Raw genomic sequence first — 22324 nt, forward strand, 5'->3', positions numbered from 1 at the left:
TTTCCCCAACATTTTACATTTTATTTAGAAATTATATATTTTAAATGTATCATTTGGGCTATCTGAGATAAATATAAAAATAACATCACAAAGTTACATATTTTAGATGACACATAAGATTCACCTTGTTTTAAATAAATCTTTCTTAATTGTGAAGCCATAATATAGGTTCTTACTATTTCTCTCACCTGCTGTTTGTCTTGCAAAGCATTCTGGGCAGTATCCAAATGATTCTGAAGGTCTGCTCTCTGAGCAGCTTTTGCTGCCTCTGCTGACAGAAGCAATTCAGTCTTTGCTTTTACCTAACATAGAATTAAAATATATTCTCTAATATTGATAATATTATATAGTTCTTACCTTGTAAAATGTAAGATTTTCCTAGGGTAAACAATTTACTAATTGTACCACAACATTATCAATGGATAGAAGTTAGACAGACAGACAGACAGACAATGCTGTGATACACTTATTAAATTGTAAATATAAATAATACAATTGAACTAAAATCGACCAGAAAAATTAAATGTTCTACATTATTGAAAAACCACAATTCATTTCTATTCTAAAATATGTCACCAATTATGAATAGTTTAACAAAAGACTGCGAAATACTTGACTTTACTGTTTAGTTATAGTACATTAAATTGCTTTAAAATTTTATCCAGATCTTTGATTCTAAGCTCACTTCAAACAGAGTTAAATTGATATTTACAAAGGCATATTTATAAGGTACCAAAGTCTAAGATCAAAGAACCAGTAGCAAAGGAGCCACTCTTCTCTGCTTGTCTCCCGCAATGGATGGCAGAAGGATGGGCAAGGAAGGATGGGAAGCATATGATTTTGGTATCAGTTATCCTATTAATAAAATGGTCTGATCCCCCACTAAAGATCCACTTTCCTGGAGGGATGTTACATGCACAGGCATTTCCCCTCATCCCCAACACCTTGTGGGAACACCTATCCAAAGCTTAAGCTTTCTGATGTTTGTCTAGTGGCCTTCCAGAAAACCACAGGAATACACCATCTGATTTCTTTCTAACCTACTATCTACATATACAGTCAGGTCCAGAAATATTCGGACATTGACACAATTCGAACATCTTTGGCTCTATACACCACCGCAATGGAGTTGGAATGAAACAAACACAATATGCTTTAACTGCAGACTGTCAGCTTTAATTTGAGGGTATGTACATCCAACTCAGGTGAATGGGGTAGGACTTATAGCAGTTTGCATATGTGCCTCCCACTTGTTAAGGGACCCAAGGTAATGGGACAGAATAATAATCATAAATCAGACTTTCCCTTCTTAATACTTGGTTGCAAATCCTTTGCAGTCAATCACAGCTTGAAGTCTGGAATGCATAGACATCACCAGACACTGGGTTTCATCCCTGGTGATGCTCTGCCAGGCCTCTACTGCAACTGTCTTCAGTTCCTGCTTGTTCTTGGGGCATTTTCCCTTCAGTTTTGTCTTCAGTAAGTGAAATGCATGCTCAATGGGATTCAGGTCAGGTGATTGACTTGGCCATTGCATAACATTCCACTTCTGTCCCTTCACAAACTCTTTGGTTGCTTTTGCAGTATGCTTTGGGTCATTGTCCTTCTGCACTGTGAAGCGCCGTCCAATGAGTTCTGCAGCATTTGGCTGAATGTGAGCAGATAATATTGCCCGAAACACTTCAGAATTCATCCTGCTGCTTTTGTCAGCAGTCACATCATCAATAAATACAAAAGAACCAGTTCCATTGGCAGCCATACATCCCCATGCCAAGACACTTCACTGATGAGGTGGTATGCTTAGGATCATGAGCAGTTCCTTTCCTTCTCCATACTCTTCTCTTCCCATCACTCTGGTACAAGTTGATCTTGGTCTCATTTGTCCATAGGATCTTGTTCCAGAACTGTGAAGGCTTTGTTAGATGTTGTTTGGCAAACTCTAATCTAGCGTTCCTGTTTTTGAGGCTCACCAATGGTTTACATCTTGTGGTGAACCCTCTGTATTCACTCTGGTGAAGTCTTCTCTTGATTGTTGACTTTGACACACATACACCTACCTCCTGGAGAGTGTTCTTGATCTGGCCAAATGTTGTGAAGGGTGTTTTCTTCACCAGAGAAAGAATTCTTCGGTCATCCACCACAGTTGTTTTCCGTGGTCTCCCAGGTCTTTTGGTGTTGCTGAGCTCACTGGTGTGTTCCTTCTTTTTGAGAATGTTCCAAACAGTTGGAACAGCCTAATGTTCTTGCCATCTCTCTGATGGGTTTGTTTTGTTTCTTCAGCCTAACGATGGCTTGCTTCACTCATAGTGACAGCTCTTTGGATCTCATCTTAAGAGTTGACAGCAACAGATTCCAAATGCAAATAGCACACTTGAAATGAACTCTGAGCCTTTTATCTGCACATTGTAATTGGGGTAATGAGGGAATATCACACACCTGGCCGTGGAACAGCTGAGAAGCCAATTGTCCCATTACCTTTGGTCCCTTAACAAGTGGGAGGCACATATGCAAACTGCTATAAGTCCTACCCCGTTCACCTGAGTTGGATGTATATACCCTCAAATTAAAGCTGACAGTCTGCAGTTAAAGCACACTGTGTTTGTTTCATTCCAACTCCATTGCGGTGGTGTATAGAGCCAAAGATGTTTGAATTGTGTCGATGTCCTAATATTTCTGGACCTGACTGTACCTTTTAAAACTATAATGCAAAGTAACTTCTTCAATACACTATCTTCTCAGTACCCTCACTGAGATGAAAAAACTGCAGAGTCATAATGAAGGGGACATTCAAGACCAAGACTTACCATAGCTTATTTCCCATCACAACGAGCTATCAGTTATAAATCTATGGAAGCAAAGGTTTCAATAATCCTCTCACAGCTGTGCCATAGAGGCAAAGGGAAAACCTGCAAGCCCAAGGTTCACTCAGAGTAGTTTCATCACAATAAAATAGTGACATAATATCCAAATGCACCAGTATATACAATGCTTACAGATTTAAACTTTCTGGAGCTTAGTTTGATAGGTGTTACTGGGCTTGTCAAAATTAAATTAGTATTCCTATCCCTTATACTGTACATAAGTAAAAATATAAAGTTAGATCACCTGCAAATCAAGTTGTAATACTTTTTCTTTACTTTCACTTAGCTGATTATGTAGCTCACTGATAGTTGTTTCCAAGGAAAGAACATGATCTTGAGAGGCTCTTAAATGGGATTTCTGTTCCTGCACTTGCTCATGCAAATTTTCTAGGGCCTGTTTATGGCTTTCTGATTGATTCTTCAATTTTTCTGCCAACTGTGTTACCTATATGCAAAATAAAGGAAAACAATAATAAAATGTTGAAATTAAAACTGGCTGTGGTCCGGTCCTGAAATTTTATGTCTCAAGATCTGGGTGTCCTTGGCAATTTCTTTTCAAGTGGTTTCTGCATGTCTGTTATAGATCTGGAACAAAAGATTCCCTCTGGGTCCATAATAAAAGAATATTATCTGGAGAGACCACAGAGTCTGGCTTTCTATCGCTGCTGTCATGCCTGAACAGCATTCCTGAGAGATTACAATGACCCCTCCATCACTGTGTTTTTGAAAAGCAACCTAGACCTAGCTCTTCTAAAAGATATTTTCAGATCACTTCTTGCTGCAAATTATAGAACAAAGCCAGACCCAACAACTCTACTCACTATGTAGGGCAATCCTGAATCCTTCCTTCAGAGAGACCAATCAAAACTGGTCCTGTCTGTTAGAAGGAAAAATAATGGGAAAAGCAAGCTTTGGATTTTTAGCTTCCTTCCAAAAATTCTCATAGAAGAGTTTTATTCCTAACAAACTCTCCACTTCTAAGACTTTGCCTTTTTATCCTTCATTCTTCCACATCTAACCTTAATGTAGTTAATCCCTATGCAATACAGATAGTCCGCAACTTACAACAGTTCATTTACAATGGCACTGAAAAATGTGACTTATGACCATTTTTCACACTTATGATCGCTGCAGCATCTCCTATGGTCATGTGATTTACATTCAGATGCTTGACAACTGGTTCACATTTATGACTGTTGCAGTGTCCTGGAATCATGTGATCCTCTTCTGCAACCTTCTGACAAGCAAAGTCAATTCACTTAACAACCGTGTTACTAATTTAACAACTGCAGTGGTTCACTTAATAAATGTGGCAAGAAAAGTCATAAAATGGGGAAAACTCACTTCACAAATTTCTCAATTAGCAACATATATTCTGGGCTCAATTCTGGTTATAAGTTGAGGACCACCTGTAATAGGGACTTTAGGCAACAAGACACGAACCATCAACTAACAAGATATGTCACTTTTAAAATACTGTCATCTAACTAATTTGGAATTTTTACTTTGAAAACTTCTTACCTGTTCCTGCAAAGCATGGTTCTTCTCCTGTAACTGATTTAGAACTGCTGTTTCTCCTTCACCAGCTTGAATTTTTGCATATAAGTCTTCCCTTTCTTTTTCTAGCAGAGAAATATTCTCCTTACTCTTTTGTAGCAGGGCTTCAAGGTTTTGGATTTTTTGATCTTTATCACCAATCTGACGTAGAACTTGCTCTAAATCATTCTTGGAAAGGGGGAATACAATAGCTAAATTTATCTAGGAACATAATTTCTGCACACTATATTTAAGAGCTCCTGGCCCCCTTTTTAACAAAAACAACTTGAAGCCATTTTTATTCTTCATGTAATTAAACAGAAAGTTGAATCATGAAAGTTAAAAAGTACAATCAAAATAAAATGTTTGGAATGTAGAATATACAAGAGAAAATTAATTTGTTTAAAACATAAAGAAAAGTTTTATTCATTTTTCAGAAAAAATGGGGAGAAGAAAAATAAAAGTAAATGATATATCTCTAAAGCCTACACTAATGAATTAAAGGTATCTGCCACAAATTGTTGCTATCAAATATCAATGATAACAGAACTACATATTATGAAATATATAGATTTGAAGGTCAATTCCTACTTTGAAATGAGCTTCAGAAATGCAGTCACCAATAACAATGCTTCAAAACAAAAATATGTCAAATTCTGAGCCACTTGATATGTCATGCCTAATAAGAGTTCCATTAAAAAAGTAGCATAACAGTCCATTTATAAATCATCAAAATTTTTCTACCAAGCTCCTTATCTTGCAGTAGTAACTATAACCTGCATTTTAACAAAAATATTTCTTCTTGTAGCACAGGGTTCTTCAACTCCCGGGCCACAGCCCATTACCGGGTTTTGAGCCTTTTGGAATTGGGCAGTGGGAGTGGTGGGCGCATGTGCGCATCCCTACTTGCGCAAGCAGCGAACAAGCGCATGTGTGGACACTCCATATGTGCAAGTGGTGGGCGGGCGCACCCACCACTCAATCAAATGGAACTGCGTGCACGTGTGCACTTATCTGCCACTCGTGTGGAACCATCTCCTCTCCCTCCCTGCTGGTCTGCAAGGTGAAAAGGTTGGGAAACTCTTCCATAGCACACTAGCAATATGTTGGGCTTTTTTCTTAGCAGCTAAATTCTCTTACCTGGGCTTCTCGAAGTTTTCCTGTCGTACTTTGCTGAAGATTCTGCTGCTCTTGATGCTGCTGCTTCATTTTGTCTAATTGATGTTGTAATTCGGTTGTATTTGCCGCTTTTTCCTTTAGCTTAGAAAAATAGTCACAGACTGTTGACTGAAAACTGACAAGCACAATTTAGTAGTTTAATAGTTTATAATTTACTCTAATACTGAAGTATTTTACATCAGATGCCTTTTTTATTAAATTAGAAGTCATGTGATATATTTGTCCTACAAGTAGTTTTTTTTTTAAAAAATCTGTCACTTCAACAACTTTTCCAACAAAATCAAAATGTTATAACAACATTATAACAGTAGATGAATATTTCCTATATTACATTAGGCATTTTTCATTAAGAAAGATGCGTAAAAAATAAAGTTCTGTTGTTTCTCATTATCAAGTATTCTGAGAAATCTATAATTTTTAGATACCAATCATTTATTAGGCAGCAATAACAATAATCTTTATAATTCTTACACGTACTCAGTTATATCCAGGCAAAGGTTGGACCCAACCCCCCAAAAATCTTGAGAAACAGACATTAAGTACTCCTAGGATAATGATGAGTACCCTGATCCATTATGCTTAATAAACGATTAAGGAATTTTGGAAGGCACATTTAATTAAAGCAAGCAAAGGGAAATGACAGCATGCAATATGGAGTTTTCTGGTTACTGATTACCAAAAACAAGTTCAATTCAATCAAAATTATGTTCTGCATATAATTCTTACCTGCTCTTCAGCACGTGAAAATTTTAACTGAATGTCAGCCACTTGCTGTTCCTTCTCCATCAGCTTTTCACTAGATAGCTGTCTCTGCTCTTTTAGTCGACCCTGTGCTTCCCCAAGTTGATGTTCTGTTTCCAGAAGTTTATTGTGTAACTGGAAATGAAAACAGTCTCATTTTGATGAACATGCCATGCTTTGGGTTTTTTAAAAAAATTACTGTGCTTGCATACAAATGCTATCAACACATTCAGTTCATGCTTCCCTTCCAATCACAAGTAGACTGCAGCTCAAATAACGGGAGCAGCCTTATATTTTGTTTTCCCAAATCAATCCACTGCAAAATAAAAGTCTCTTCACTAATGATTGCAGATAATCATTAGATTAAAGTCTACTGGTCTAGTCCAGATAGGTAGACAGATGTTTTTCCATTTCCAGTCTAGGATAAGAAAGAATAACTGAACCAAAGTCGCACTGCTAGCTTTCATGCCCAAAAGTAAACTTAAACCTGGATGGTCCAGTACCTTAACCACTATATATTGGCCCTAAGTTATTTGTATAAAATCAATATGTATATTTATTATAATATATTTATATGACTAGATTGTCTTAACTGACTTCAAACCACAGTACAGTCTATTTTCTTCAGACAAGCAAGTTAAACATGCATATCAACCTGCAAGTAAACACAGTCTGCTATTCTATCATGAGATCACCCAAAACATACAAACTGTACAAGTTAATTAATTCACCTGGAAAAACACTAAACTGGAGTAAATAAAGGCTTTTCATGTAGAGCTCTCACAGGGTATGGAAGGGAAGAGATGAACATTATCTGAAAGGCTAGTAGGAAAAGATTAAGGGTTTTGGAAAGAGGGAAAAGCAGCTAGCTAGCAAACTAACTGCTGGGTTTATAGAGTTTTGGCTACTGAAAGAGCTGCGAGTTCCAAGGTGGAGTAAAGAACGCTATGGGTTCTAAAGTGATGGATCACTGAAGATGGAAAAGGACCAGGGTTCAAGGGATCATGTCTAACTTACCAGAGGGAAAAATGGATCTGGGAAAAACCTAAGTTGATTCTGCTGGCCACAAGGTACTACCAGCTAATAGTGATTAATGTTCTTGTTTAACTTTAAGGGGGATCTATTAATATCTATGTACACTTAAATATAGCTTAAATCAGGCAAAAACTAACGTAACAGAAAGCTCCAGAGGCAGGGAAAAAGTTAATTGTTAATTGGCAGAATAATTTTAGTCATAAAGTAATGTTCTGGTTTATTGCAGGTAAAGTTTCTTTGAAATCAAACATAGACGCAGAAGGGAGAAAAACTGTTTCTTAATCTACTTAAGCTAAATGCTACTTTCAGGATAAGTTTTGTATGATATCAAGGTTCTAAAACTGTTTTATTTGAGTTATGTCATTAATTTAAAACAATGGTTTAGAGAAGGTATTTGCATGCTGTAGTTCAGGGGTGTCAAACTGCCTGCCCACAGGCTGGACGCATCATCTGGAAGCCGCGCCCATCCCATTGCCGGCAATGGCAAAACTGTCCCGATATGTCTCGCGACATCACATGACATCGCGAGTTTGACATGTCTGCTGTAGTTGGTTGTTTTTTTAAAAAAAAAATTAGTTCTGTTTAAACTATGAAAAACAGTATAGGAATTCTTGGTCAACAAGTGAAATCAGGTTTTATAATTTATTTGCTTAAGAATGGATACACTTAAATTTTACCTGATTGAGCTCATTTTGAAGCAGTAGGCTTCGCTGTTCTTTTTCTTCCCTTTGTTGTTGTAACTGCTTGTATTCTGCCTTAAGGTGCTGGTTTTTGGCTTCAGCTTCTGACAATTCTTCCTTAAGTTTTTGACTTGCTTCTCCCTTTTCACACAATTCTTTCTGCAATCTCTGTAATGAGCCCTCAGATGCAGAGAGTCTTGCCTGAAGTTGTTGACAGTCCAATTCCTTTTGATTAAGAGTTGCCTGCAGATTCCTTTTACCCAGTGATTCTTCATTTTGTCTTTCTTCTAACAGAATATATTCCAATTCTTTCTTTTTTAATTTTTCCACTAGACTCTAAAATTGAGTTGTGGATACAACTGAAATTATATTCCATTAATTTTAAATAAAATAATAGCTGGATAAAAATGCAAAATTATTATTTTAATATAAAAACATGCATTACTACATAGTATACTACTGAGGGACCCAAAATGTAGCTTTCCATTATTTTTTTGTCATAAAACAATATTCTGAGTTTGGATTTTTATTATTCTACTATACTGTCAAGAAGGACCCTAAACTGAGAAGATGCCATCCCACTTTTCCTGTTGCTTGTAAACTCAGTTGCAGCCACATCCATGTGAGCTTCAGGACAAAAGAGTATGTGTTTGCAAGTATATATAAGTATATAAATGCTGTAAGAATAGAAAGTATGATACCTGCTACATTAGGATCAACTGAAAAATACTGCATGATCTAATAAAATAGTATTTCATATCAATCCAAGGTTCCTAAAGGGCTAGCATCTCTGACTATTTTTTTCAAAATACATGAGACCAAATCCAAGAACAGATCTTGGCTTAATTTTGTCATATTAGAAGAGGTACAAGTCAATAATCTTAATAAATAATCTGAGAGGCTTCATGATTTGTTTAACTGGTAAGACTTTACCTTTAGAACTGAACAAGAACATCAATCTATAGCTTTCAAAACACAAATAATAATTTTTACCTGATTTTTCTGTGCAAATTCATTAACTGAAGTTTGAAGATTCTGGATCTCTTGTACATATGTAGCAACTTCCTGGGGTCCTTTAGCAAGTTCAGCATTTAACTTATTAATGGTAGCCTATGAGGGGAGGATGAAAAAAATTGATTTATACTTTTAATTCAACAGGAATATATTCCCATAAAATAATTATGGAAATCCATAACAAAAGTTAATGTGTCTTCAAAAAAAATTAAAGTTATTTAAATGTATATTATATAAAGTGTATACGGAAACATTGTTTCATATAAATTCTTCAAATATTACTAGTAAAAAAGAAGAAATAATATTACAATTGGATCACAAAACCATGATTCCTGCTTTGTTTATGCTACCAATAAGAAAAGCTACACAAATAATGCAATTTTAACATTATGGCTAAGGATCAGTTACTTGTATTCTTGCCAAATTCAGAACTGAAGGGTTTCCTTTTCTCTATTTCAACTCAGATTGGCAGGAAAAATATAGTGGATGCCATCAGACAATTTGTACCAGTAATTTTCCTGATCCTAGTAAAACATAATTCTGAAACATTATTTGTATCAAACATTTCATGACTCTTGTTAATAGTATTTTCTTTATAAAAACAAGCCGCCTGTTCTCTAAGAGGACTTTCAGGGTCCCTTCCAACTCTTGTTAATTCTGTTCTGGTATTCTATGATCACGTGTATCCATCCCATCAAACCCAAAGTAAGTCTGGAATGGTATAGGATTTCCTGACATGGGGAGAGGGTTGGACGAGAAGATCTCCAAAGTCCCTTACAAACTTATTATTCTATATTATATGTTTTAGACAAAGTCTCGTTTTAAATTTGAAAGCTAAAATTCTAGGTTTGTTCTACAGAAAGAAAAGATGTTAATAATGAATGCCTAAATAGAAATGTTTGAGTATATAAACAGAGTGTTTATATAAACACATAAACAGAGATGTCTATACATGTTTGTATATGCAAACACCTGGTGAAAAACAATTATACAGATAGTCCTCAACCTATTACCACACTGAGCCCAAATTTTCTGTTGCTAAGTGAGAAATTTGTTAAATGAGTTTTGTCCCATTTTATGACTTTTCTTGCCACATTTGTTAAGTGAATCACTGCAGTTGTTAAATTAGTAACACAGTTCTTAAGTGAATCTGGTTTCCCCATTGATTTTGCTTGTCAGAAGGTTGCAAAACGGAATCACATGACCCTGGGACACTGTGACCGTCATAAATATGGATCAGTTGCCAAGCATCCAAATGTAAATCACTTGACCCTGGGGATGCTGCAACGGTCATAAGTGTGAAAAATGGTCATAAGTCACTTTGTAACTTCAAATAGTCACTAAGCGGACTGTTGTAAATTGAGGACTACCTGTACTGTATTTCTTAATGATAATAGGGGATTTCCTTGTATTTGGTGTAAACTATTCTCCTTATTTTGTACATCTTATTACTTTAGATACTCATTGTTATAGAATAAATCCACTAGGACCTAAGAACTGGAACCTGTATTCTCTTACTGTTTCTTTCTATCCATTCTTATATTTAAATGTTACTTTTTCATGACTTCTAAAAATAAGGCTTGGAGAAACAAGTAGAGGCATTTAAAACTGCACTTTATGCACAAAGCGTTATATGTGAGTGAATGTAGCATTTATCAAAAATTCAGTTTTGTAAGATATGTGAATCAAAACAGAAAAAAAAAACTGTACATCCTTCAGAAATCTAGTGGTAACTAGTCAACAAGTTATAGTTGTTCTGAGTGCTTAAATAAAATAAATATATTAGAGTAAAACTAGTATATCAGAACATAATGAGCATAGCTTTATTTTAAAAGTAAATATTAGACTTGGGGTTTGGTTGCAGGACAGGAAAAATATGATCAGTAGGTGAATCATGATTTATGTAATTCATCTGACAGTTCTCCCATGAACTGCTGTACAATAATGGAAAAGTACCAGTAAGAAAAACTGCATGTTATCATTATAACAGAGTCATAATGACAGTTATCATTATAACATGCAAAGTGAATTCCTTCACTCTACAAAAAATTTACTCCTGACCACGACACAACTTCAAACATTAAAGAACTCAATAAAATATAAGAGACAAGATCTTTGTGACTTATTTAACTTGATTTCACATGAGCGTACCAAAGATTGGGACACAAAACTCCGTTTCTTCTTTTATTAAGGAAAAATGAACCTAAAAGGACATGTAAGGGCCAGGCTGTTACAACTGCTCTCACAAGCTACCTTTCTTAAACTACTGTCCTTCAGGCTTCTTCATATGCAGTTTCTTAAGGCTATTTGGGAAATAAAATCTCTTGCCATGAGAGCACTATTTTGGAGAAAACTGATATGCACTTTTGGATCAATCTATTTTTTTTTAATTTTCTGGAACTATATTTATCCAGCATTTTACAGAATTTACTTACTAAGGGATTTCTATTCCTTTCAGCCCTAAAAAAAAAAAAAAGGAGTCCTGATGTGGTTCATGAAACCACCAAACAAATAATAAAACAATTAAATCCAAAAAGAGCAGATCAGAATGTTTTGTTGCAAATTCATTAAGAACAGACAAAATACAGATACTGATACCAATCACATAAAATCACTGGAAATCTAGCTATTTTAATTGTGAGAATGGTTTGTAAAATAAGTGCAAAAAAAGGATTAGTGGCTTGTAAATATGTACACAAATTAGTTCCTGTCTGATTTGCTATTTGTTTGTAGTTATCTTTGAAAAGAGGTGTAAAGGTTAGAGAATTACCTCAAATTTAAAGACCTCCACAGAAAGCAGCCAAAAAAAGAATGATGGGTGAATGGAAAAGAAAACAATGATAAATGTTATTTCAACATTAGACAGAATGTTCATGGATCTCTTAAATCAGTAGCGTGATGCTGATAAACCATGCACATTTAATTGGGACAGACGTCAATGATTTTAAAGCCAATTTAGAAAAATCACAATTCTCAGCAGATTCTACATAAAAACTGTTACGATCAAAAGAAGAAAAATAAACAAGTGTTGCTTTGCGTTTTCAATCAGAAAACATTTGTCTTTGTGAGTGACTAAACCTAAAATCAGAGGTAGAAGGGGCTTTCCTATCTTCTGCTTACCACAGGAATTCAAATTATAGCATCTCCTAGAGAAGGCTGCCTAGCTTCTACTTGAACAAATACAACAAAGGGGAACTCAACCTTAGGTAATGGTTTCAACTGCCTAATTGCTCTTGTTGTTAATGTTTTTTTCTGACATTTAATCAGACTTATCCTGCCTGCTAACTTAAATCCAATATTTCACATCCTATACTCTGCAGTGATGGTAAAATGATCTTGGCACTCTTCTGCATGAAGAACGCTATTACATTCCCCACTCTCAGACTTTTCAAAGCTAAATATGCCCATCTCTTCCATCTATCTTCATAAGACTTAGTTTCTTATCCTCTGGACTAGTTCCTTAGCTGCATTAATTGACAGAAACACTTCTTTCAAGTAAATCACTTGGCTTTCCTTGATCTTCTCTTTGTATGAGCTGGAGTCGGAACGCTTGCTAACAAAGACTGTATAGATCAGCTCACTCAGCCCACAGCTGTCTCCCCTCAGTGTCATTCTCTCCATGTGAAGCAAGCTAAGGCTCAGTCTGGTAAGATTCTTCAAGTCCTGAATCTGAGAACTCAGACTGATCCTTAATGGTTCCAATGATGCAGACAATGTCCGATTTCTCTTGCTTCCTGCAGATATTCTCATCCATGGTCTTGTTCCTTTGTTTGACGATCCTCCTCCTAGAGTTGCTTTTTCTGTCACTTTTTATAGTAATGCCCTTTACTGTCTTCTGATGAATCTTCTTTCTTAGAATCTGAAAATTGGCTATCGCAGCTCCAATCCTCTAATTTTTTCATCAAGAATTTCTAGAGTTTGCCACTTCTATGTTTCCATTTCCTCAGATGTTTGGAAGCATATAATGTGTATTAGACACGGCTGAGAAGCAGTTAAGAACCATTAACCCAAATAAGGAGATTAATATTGAATTGACTGGTTCTACACACTACATTTAAACAGAATGTAGATTGATTCTGGCTTAGTAAGCTTTGTAATCCAGTGATTTGCTTTTAAAGTTTACAGTAAGTTAATATAACCACTTTGGCTTATTTGGCAAGAACAGTCAAAGGAAACGTGTTTTGTACAATCAAAAAACCAAAAGGAACAACCAATTAGGCACAATCTAATGATCATCCATGAATAACAAAAATATTTTACAAATACTGATAAATAAGACAATGTATGCAGAAATCTGCAAAGTTGAATTATCTAAGGATTTTATGTATCCTAACAACCCAATCAAGTATATCAAGCAGGATTATAATTTAATCATGTTACACTTAGCATCAGGGTACAACAATGCAATGTAATAAAGTATGTAGTTATTGGAATAAACACTGCTGAATTCAATATAGACCAGTAGTTCTCAACCTTTTTAGTGCCACGACCCCCAACCGGTCGTGAGTCGAGGACTACTCAACTGGTGCAGCACCATTTGCAGAATGGGACTTTTGGCGGGCTCAGCAGGGCAGAGACAGCCTGGACAATTCCTATTGGCTTTTGAAAGCCAATAGAATTAGACTTTATTCAAGAGAGTCTATTCTATTGGCTTTCAAAAGCCAATAGAATAAAAGGGAGTAGCACAGCTAAGGAAAAGGGGGGAAAAAATGGCGGACTGCGTTGTTTGGTGACCCCGTGAAATGGTCGTTCAACCCCAAATGGGGTCCCAACCCACAGGTTGAGAACCACTGATATAGACAGTCCTCAACTTATGACAACTGGGACCAGAACTTCCATCGCTATGCAAGGTGTTTGTGCCTGATTTTATAACCTTATTGGTGTGGTCATAAAGCAAGTCACTATGGCCATTAAATGAATCACAGTTAAGTAAATCTGGCTTCCCCCATTGAGGAAGTATTAAAAATTACATTAAAAATTGAGGAATAGCGATTCTTGGGTACATACATTACAGTAAAAAAGAAGCGATCACCAGGAAATAAAACACCAAGTGCGATTCCTGGGTACATACATTACAGTAAAAAAGATGCGATCACCAGGAAATAAAACACCAAGGAAATAAAACACCAAGCGATCACCAGGAAATAAAACACCCAGGAATCGCTATTCCTCAATTTTTAATGTAATTTTTAATACTTATGGAAGAGCCGTCCTGCTCGCAGCCAGAAGGTGGGAGAAACTTGCTTGCCGCATTGCTGACAACTATCGTAAAATAACCTTTCTTCACAACTGCATTAGAGAATCACTGAAGGCTGTAAGTGAAGTAAGGATTAGTCGGCTTGGACCTGTTACAAGGTCCATGCGTAGAGTTTAGGCGTGGCTATGCTTATAAGCAGGTTTCCTCACTAGCTAGCTTGTATCCTGACGATGATGGCAGATGCTAGCCATCGAAAGCTTGATTTTATTTATTAAAACCTTGGTGTTTTATTTCCTGGTGATCGCTTCTTTTTTACTGTAATGTATGTACCCAGGAATCGCTATTCCTCAATTTTTAATGTAATATATATATATATATATATATATATATATATATATATATATATATATATATATACACACATACATACATATATATGTCTTTGGTTGTTCGGGTTTTCTCCCGCGTAAAATTGGAAGTGTCTTGGTGACGTTTCAACGAAGTCCCATTCGTCATCTTCAGGCTGGTGCTTTCAGCTTCGTGCTTCGAAGAGCACGAAGCTGAAAGCACCAGCCTGAAGATGACGAATGGGACTTCGTTGAAACGTCGCCAAGACACTTCCAATTTTACGCGGGAGAAAACCCGAACAACCAAAGACCTACATACAAACACCCGCGAAAACCTCAGAAAACATATATATATATATATATATATATATATATATATATATACACATACATACATACATATATATATATAATTTTGCAGAGCTATAAAAGTATCACCTTACGATTATTTTGTCATTATAGTCCTGTCTGACACAACACAAAAATGAATTCATGCATTTTAATGTGCAAAACTGTTTCACATTGATTTTGACAACAATGATCTTGTCAAAGTATTATCATGGATGGCTTCAGAACTTCAAAACAAAACATAAATTGAGTAAGATATGAGTTCTAAAACAGATTATTTATAAGCATGACATTATCCCACCTTCTAACTCAGACATGTCAAACTCACGACATCACGTGATGTCACGCAACGTATCGGGAGAGTTTTGCCATTGCTGGCAATGGCGTGGCTTCCACATGATGCGTCTGGCCCACGGGCCAGCAGTTTGACACCCCCGTTCTAACTGGTAGAGGTTTGATTAACCAATAAAAAAGTGAACGAGAACTGAACTGAACTGAAATGATCTTGAGAACATCCAAGATAATTCAAATTTATCATTATAGTATATCAGTGTTATAACTAGAGAATTTCTAAAAGGAAAAAATGTTATCTTGCAGCAAAAAGAGTTGTACTGTACCACCATTAAATGACTTTCAAATTTTTAATCATATAGCTTTCTACTAATATAACCACATTAAATTATAAAATTATGGCTCATATTCAAATGTTTTGACTAGATTCGTTACCTTTGCATTTGTATAATCTGCTCTCAAATGATTGCACTCATCTTTCAATTTCTCAGATTCTTTCTCACATTCCAAAGTCATCTTATCCATCAATGTTTGAACTTGGACTAATTCCTTCTTTAGAACCGCAACGTCTTCTACCCCAGGTCTTTGAAGCTTTAGAAAACAACAATGTAAAAATCAGTACTACAAAGTTCAAAATGAAATTATATTTGCAACGTGGTTTATAAAATTACTGTGCAAAACCAATTTGTGTGTCTCTCTGTGTGTGTAAATATACTTTCTATATTCCAAAGTCTAGTCTTAAAGCTACTTAATTTTATGAAAGCTGTTACAGTATATTCTAATACAGGGGTATCAAACTGCCGGCCCACAGACCAGTTGCATCATACGGATGCTGCACCCACCCCACCTCTGGCAATGCGAAAAAGTCACGATACGTTGCGACACGTCACGTGATGTGGTGAGTTTGATACCCATGCTCTAATATAACTGAAATACATCTACTGTTGTAGTTCCAAAAAAAAATTCTCAGCTTTCTGCAATTTTAATAATTTTTCTTCAACTTATTTTGTTAAAATACTATGCAGCTAAATCCACTTTAACTACTTAGAGCAGGAGTAGGCAACCTTGGCTCTTTTATGACTCGTGGACTTCAACTCCCAGAATTCCTCAGCCAGCCATGCTGGCTCAGGAATTCTGGGAGTTGAAGTCCACGAGTCATAAAAGAGCCAAGATTGCCTACCCCTGACTTAGAGACATTCAACATAAATATTTTCAACTGTTGATTAATCAATTAATCATAGGGTTAGCACACAATAACTTTTGAAAACCATAGGAGTATGCCCAAAGCACATATTGAGAAACATGAAGTAGTTGCATCTTGTCATAGAATTCCATAGCTGCTATACAAACTAGTGAAAAGAGACATTTAATTTAAAAGTGTTCCCAATAGCTATTCTATGTACCCATAAGCACTCCAAAATACATTATGAAATTAAACAGTTCCTTATCTAGCTTTGACTGGAGCACCAATGAAAGTCTTACATAAAGCAAAGGTCATTTATGTTCTGATCACTACCTGTATTATTGCAACCCAAACTGGAGAACTGTAAAGGCACTTTACATGGACTTTCTTTTAATGACTATTCAAAAACTCCTGTTGATGCAAAAAAGCTGTCCACTTTACAAATGTGCTGCAAACCTAGATTGGTTAATGGGTTTCCAGTTCAATTTAAAATGCTGGTTTGATTTAGAAAGTCTTATGTGGGTTAAGATCTCTTGCAATTAGAATTAATCTGTCTAAAACTTACAACCAAGGAAAAGTTATAGTTAGTCACTTACTCTTGTGAAGTTAGGAGCACTGAAGACAGGAGAAGATATTTTTCCATTACTCTATAGCAGGCATGTCAAACTGCCACCGTGGGCCAGATGCATCATGACGAGACCGCGCCCACCCCATTGCCGGCAATGGAGAAAAAGTCACGGTACATCGCTCAATGTCATGTGACGTCGCAAGTTTGACATGCCTGCTCTATAACATCTACTGTATTATGGAACATACACTTCTCCTGTATGTTTGACTTCCCCAGTGCAAGCAACTGAAGGTAGGCGTCTTCTGGAGAGCTTTTTTAACTTCATTTTTCAAATTAGTTAAAATGATGCTATCTGGTGATTTTCTTCCCTCCATTTTTAGCTTATATGTTGGTATGGGTTTTTTATGTATAGTCCATGTTAGATCATTTATGTGTCATTAAGTTGATGTTGATTCTTAACAATTACATATCTTATATACTATGGACATTTTATCTTTTATTCTGGATATTTAATATATATTTGTAATCCTGTCAAGAATCTTTGAATGTAAATCTCTACACAGTCCTTATATTTAATTTCTGTATTTTAAAATAGTTTCCTCAGTAGGAATGAACTTCGTAATTTATAAAATGTGCACAAATATAAAAATAGCATAATTTATAAAAATACACATATTGCAATTTAACTCTAAGAACAGTAATAATTAAGAATGAGAATGAATAAATAATTGTCTACTCAGAGCAAACTACTATTACCACGATAAACAGGAAAAATATGACAATGAATGGAAAACAAAGAATATTTCAAATTAAAGTATTTATTTTTTAGCAAGGGAAAGAAACATATCCATTACTGTAGCATAGAAGTTGATTCTTTATGTTGCACCAGAAATAAATAATTATAAAAATAAATATCAACTTGTTTTTTTAAAGATCTGTAATTAAAATGATCAAGCTGTAGAAATCATCCCCTTTCAATTAGACAAGGCATGATAAAACATGACCACAAGAATTACCAGCTCTGTGTTTAAATCTTCACATACACCTTTTTGCTTCTGTAACTCTTGTGTCAAATTGGTCACTTTCTGTTCTGCAAGTTCTCGAAGGCTTGTTTCTTCATCGTATTTGGCTTTAAGTTCTGTTGTAGAGAAAGATTTTTAAAAAGGCGTTCCTTCAATTTAAACAAGAAGACGACACTGTATTATGCAATAAGTAGCGGACAACTTACCCACAATCTCAGTGGCCAGTTGTGTTGCTTTCTGTTCAAATAAGTCTTTCATTTGTTTAATATTAAATTTTTCTACTTGACTATCTTCTAATTGCTGTTCTAAAGATTCCAACTCTAAAATAAAAAGTATGATTACTAGGTGAAACTAAAATGATACTTTATAAAAACACACATTTTTAATCAAGATGAATACTGTAAAAATTTTCCTGAATTCTGTCCTGCCTCCTATATTTATCACTACTTAGAGCCCACCCTAATTCCAATGGTATATAGTAAGGAAAGGGAAACAAATTAGCAAAATAATCAAATGATAATAATCGAAGCCAAAATTGATGTCAATCGAATGAGGTTAAAACTTCACTGAAATAATATAGATTTAACTAATTTCCAGAAGGACAGCAAAATGAAGATTGCACGTGTGGTACTTCCGAGGAGGGAATTATTCCATAAAATGGGGACTATATATAAGACCTAGAGTCTCATCCACACCTCAAGTCTCTCATGGGTGGGGGACTCTCAATAAGCCTTCCCTAGATCAGGCAATTTGGCAAGATATTAGCTGATATATCTTTCTGTAGGGCTTTAAAGGGAATGACCAAAGCTGGGCGACCTTGGGTCAATCATTCTTTCTCAGCCACAGTCAGTATCAGGCTCTGCAGCAAGCCAGCTGAGAAAAAGAAAGAAAAGCCCTGTCACATCATGCATGGATAGCTTTGCTGTATGAAGTAGCAAGCACAGCACAAAAACAACCGGACTCCACAACCAAACAGAATAAACACTAAGAAAAACAACTATACATTAATTATGATGCACCAATTGCTTTACAATTATTTGATCTGATAAAAATAGCAATTGCGACTCTAGTACTCAGTAAAAAGGTCACTGAAATCCTTATTTTAACAACATCAATTAAAACAGAAGTAACTTCTACAACAGATAAGCTTTAAGATCAAATTTGCTCAATAAAAAGATTCTTCTTATAAACTATAGAATTATTACATGAATTACTGCATGGAAAAAGAATCTTCAACATTTTAAATTATTTAAAGACTGCATTTTAAATTGAAGTATTTACAATCAATCAATAAATTATTTTATGGATAAACACTTCTTTAATGAGAGATATAGATAAGGAAATCATTTTTCTGGACAACCATGTTTCATAACTTCATGAGACTATTTTTTAAAAGTTTGTCACCTGTAGAGGCAGCAGTTGCCAGACCATCAGGTTTGGATTCCTGAGAAGGAAGGAAGGAAGGAAGGAAGGAAGGAAGGAAGGAAGGAAGGGAGGGAGGGAGGGAGGGAGGGAGGGAGGGAGGGAGGGAGGGAGGAAGGTTATGAGTTACAAGTTTGTAACCATTTGCACAATTACAGTAGAAAATAAAAATATAAAGATCTTAAATCAAGCTTTATGATTGAGAATTCCTGTACTTGAGCACATCACCAAGAGTGTTAGATCCTCTATTAACTAACATTACTATAAGGATCCATCATGTATTGGAAGCTATAATTCACAATGCTGTTTCAGACTGTATCCATTAAAATAAATGAAAACATATGCAATAAATCACAGTTATGTATTGCAAATTGCTTTATCTAGTATTTTTTCCACCAACAAAATTTTCATTATGACAGTTTACATTAACAAATCTGTTTTTAAAGTTATTTTTTTTAAAAAAAAAAATCATCCATTCACTGTATTAGCAATTAATACAAAGAAGATTAAAGGTAAAGGTAAAGGTTTCCCCTGTCCAGTCGTGTCTGACTCTAGTGGGCGGTGCTCATCTCTGTTTCTTAGCCAAGGGAGCCAGAGTTGTCCAAAGGCATTTCTGTGATCATGTGACCTATATGACTATATGCCGAGGCGCACAGAATGCTGTTATCTTCCCACCAAAGTGGTACCCATTTATCTACTCACATTTGTATGCTTTTGAACTGCTAGGAGGGCAGGAGTTGGGGCAAGTAATGGGAGCTCAACCCATCACACAGCATTCAGGTCTCAAACCTGAGCTGTCAGCTTTCCAGTTGACAAGCTCAGTGTCTTCAACCACTGAGCCATCACACCCCCTTACAAAGAAGATTAGCACAATTAAAACTAATTCAGACCACATGCCTTACAAAATAGGTAATGATCTTCATTTCAAGTTTGATAAAAAAAAACTGCTTGCGGAAAGCTTGCTTCAAACATTTTAAAATAATTACTTGCTGCCTCTGCCCATGAACTTTTTCTAATTCTTTCTTCAGCTCTTCAGAGTACCATCGTTCTTCCTGTAGAAAGATAGTTAAAAGAATGGTATGAACTTGGGATTTTGATAACACTACGGTGTACTTTGTAAATTGAAATAAAAAGCTGAATACATAAATAATGCACTCTTCCAACCTTAAGTGAAGTTTGCAGGTCTTGAACTTCTTGCCTCAATAAAGTTATGTCATCACTGAATACAATCCATATTAAAAAGAAGGAAATATATATACTTAAATATTTTAAAAATCACTGCAATTAAATTCAATTTATTTCTGTAAAATAATATATTTAAACATATTTTATTAATTTTAAAAAATAAAATAAAATAAATTGTCCTCATATTAATCAGCAAACAAACATTAAAACAATTGAGACATATGTAGCACAGTCTTAAGCATGTTCCCTGTGAGATAAATCACTATAACTCTAATGAAACTTACTTCCTAATTAAATAAGACTTGGCGTTAGATGTATGGATTCATTCTTTTATATTCCCATACTTTTAATTTAAATTCAATTAATTTAATGAAATTAATATTTCAGTGGCATCAAAATATTTAATCCTTTTTCATTTTTATAAATTAAAACATAATTCTGAGGCCTAGCAAACAAAAAGGGTTTAACTATCTTCATAAAACAAATCTAAGGTAAATCGAAACCAAGATGCTATTCAATTTGCCATATAGTTTAAAGATAAATGCTTTTAGTATTACCAAGTTTCTTTTCATTGAATATATTTTTCTATTACAAGGTAATATATTCCATCCAATATTTAGATTAACCAGTGATTAAAATGAAGTTACAATAAATTATTATTCAATATATAATAAAAAGAAATAAACCAGTATTTATAAGCACCTTTTGGGACTCATGTTAGATTCTCCTGCATGACTTGCATCAATACCAGAATCATGAACTGCTTCATAGTGTTTAAAAAGTTCTTCAGCTGATCCATGAGATTTCATACAAAGAGGACAAATAAATCCCTAAAGCACAAAAAAATAACCAAGTAACAATATTAATATTTAACTGTTGGCTCTTTTATATATTAACAGGTAATTAGAAAACATCATAACAATTTAATTTAGTGTATGAAAATGAATACTACCATATTATAGAAGGAATTGTGATTAAATTTTCTTTAGAGAAGTCTTAAATGCTATTTCATTTTGTAATGTAATTAATTGCAAGAACAAATGCCAGTATTGGGTTTGAACTACTCATCAAAGTTGCTAACAACATGGCTTGATCTGCATGTACAATAATAAAGAATTCTAATGGACAAATGGACAAACTTTCTGGTATACATGGCCTAATCATTTAATTAATATTACGTACAAAACAGCTCTCTTAAACCAGAATTATAATTTAGATTTAGATTTTGAATTTCATGTACAACTCTAGCTTGGAGACAGAGTAAATAAAATACTAATCACTGGACATAATATTAAACAACTTCTAGGATACCTTGTCATTCCCACCATCAAGTGGAAGTGAGTGGACAGTGTACATCAACTCATTCAACTCATTGAAGTACCATTCAACTCAAAGGCAAATACGTCACAGTTAAATACTTCAAATTTTGGAATATTTACACACTGTAGTATTATGTCAAAATATATTTATATATGTGTAGGTATATGTGTGTATGTTTATGTGTGTGTATGTATGTTATTTGATGATATGCAAACAATAGTAGCAGTAGTCCTCGAATTACAACAGTTCATTTAGTGACCATTCAAAGTTATAATGGCACTGAAAAAAGTGACTTAAAACCGTTTTTCATACTTACAACCATTGCACCATCTCCACCCATGGTCAAGTGATCAAAATTCATACACTTGACAACTGTCTCATATTTATGATGGTTG

General features: G+C 35.0%; 1 protein-coding gene across 1 annotated transcript in view; it reads right to left on the minus strand.

The window, feature by feature from the left end:
- The window catches only part of EEA1 (early endosome antigen 1), a 51247-nt gene that overhangs the window by 21529 nt on the left and 7394 nt on the right, over positions 1–22324 (minus strand). Inside the window, exons 3-16 of the mRNA XM_039358121.1 lie at positions 21312–21439; positions 20589–20643; positions 20411–20476; positions 19407–19446; positions 18209–18322; positions 17997–18118; positions 15665–15820; positions 9026–9142; positions 8030–8368; positions 6303–6452; positions 5538–5657; positions 4383–4586; positions 3106–3306; positions 189–302 (exon numbers count right to left, since the gene is read on the minus strand). Of these exons, the coding sequence (XP_039214055.1) occupies positions 189–302; positions 3106–3306; positions 4383–4586; positions 5538–5657; positions 6303–6452; positions 8030–8368; positions 9026–9142; positions 15665–15820; positions 17997–18118; positions 18209–18322; positions 19407–19446; positions 20411–20476; positions 20589–20643; positions 21312–21439 (1926 nt within the window). The remainder of the gene's footprint in view (positions 1–188; positions 303–3105; positions 3307–4382; positions 4587–5537; positions 5658–6302; positions 6453–8029; positions 8369–9025; positions 9143–15664; positions 15821–17996; positions 18119–18208; positions 18323–19406; positions 19447–20410; positions 20477–20588; positions 20644–21311; positions 21440–22324) is intronic.

The sequence above is a fragment of the Crotalus tigris genome, unplaced genomic scaffold (assembly GCF_016545835.1).
Source record: "Crotalus tigris isolate CLP2741 ecotype Arizona unplaced genomic scaffold, ASM1654583v1 scf7180000019004.2909048, whole genome shotgun sequence".
Lineage (NCBI taxonomy): Eukaryota > Metazoa > Chordata > Lepidosauria > Squamata > Viperidae > Crotalus > Crotalus tigris.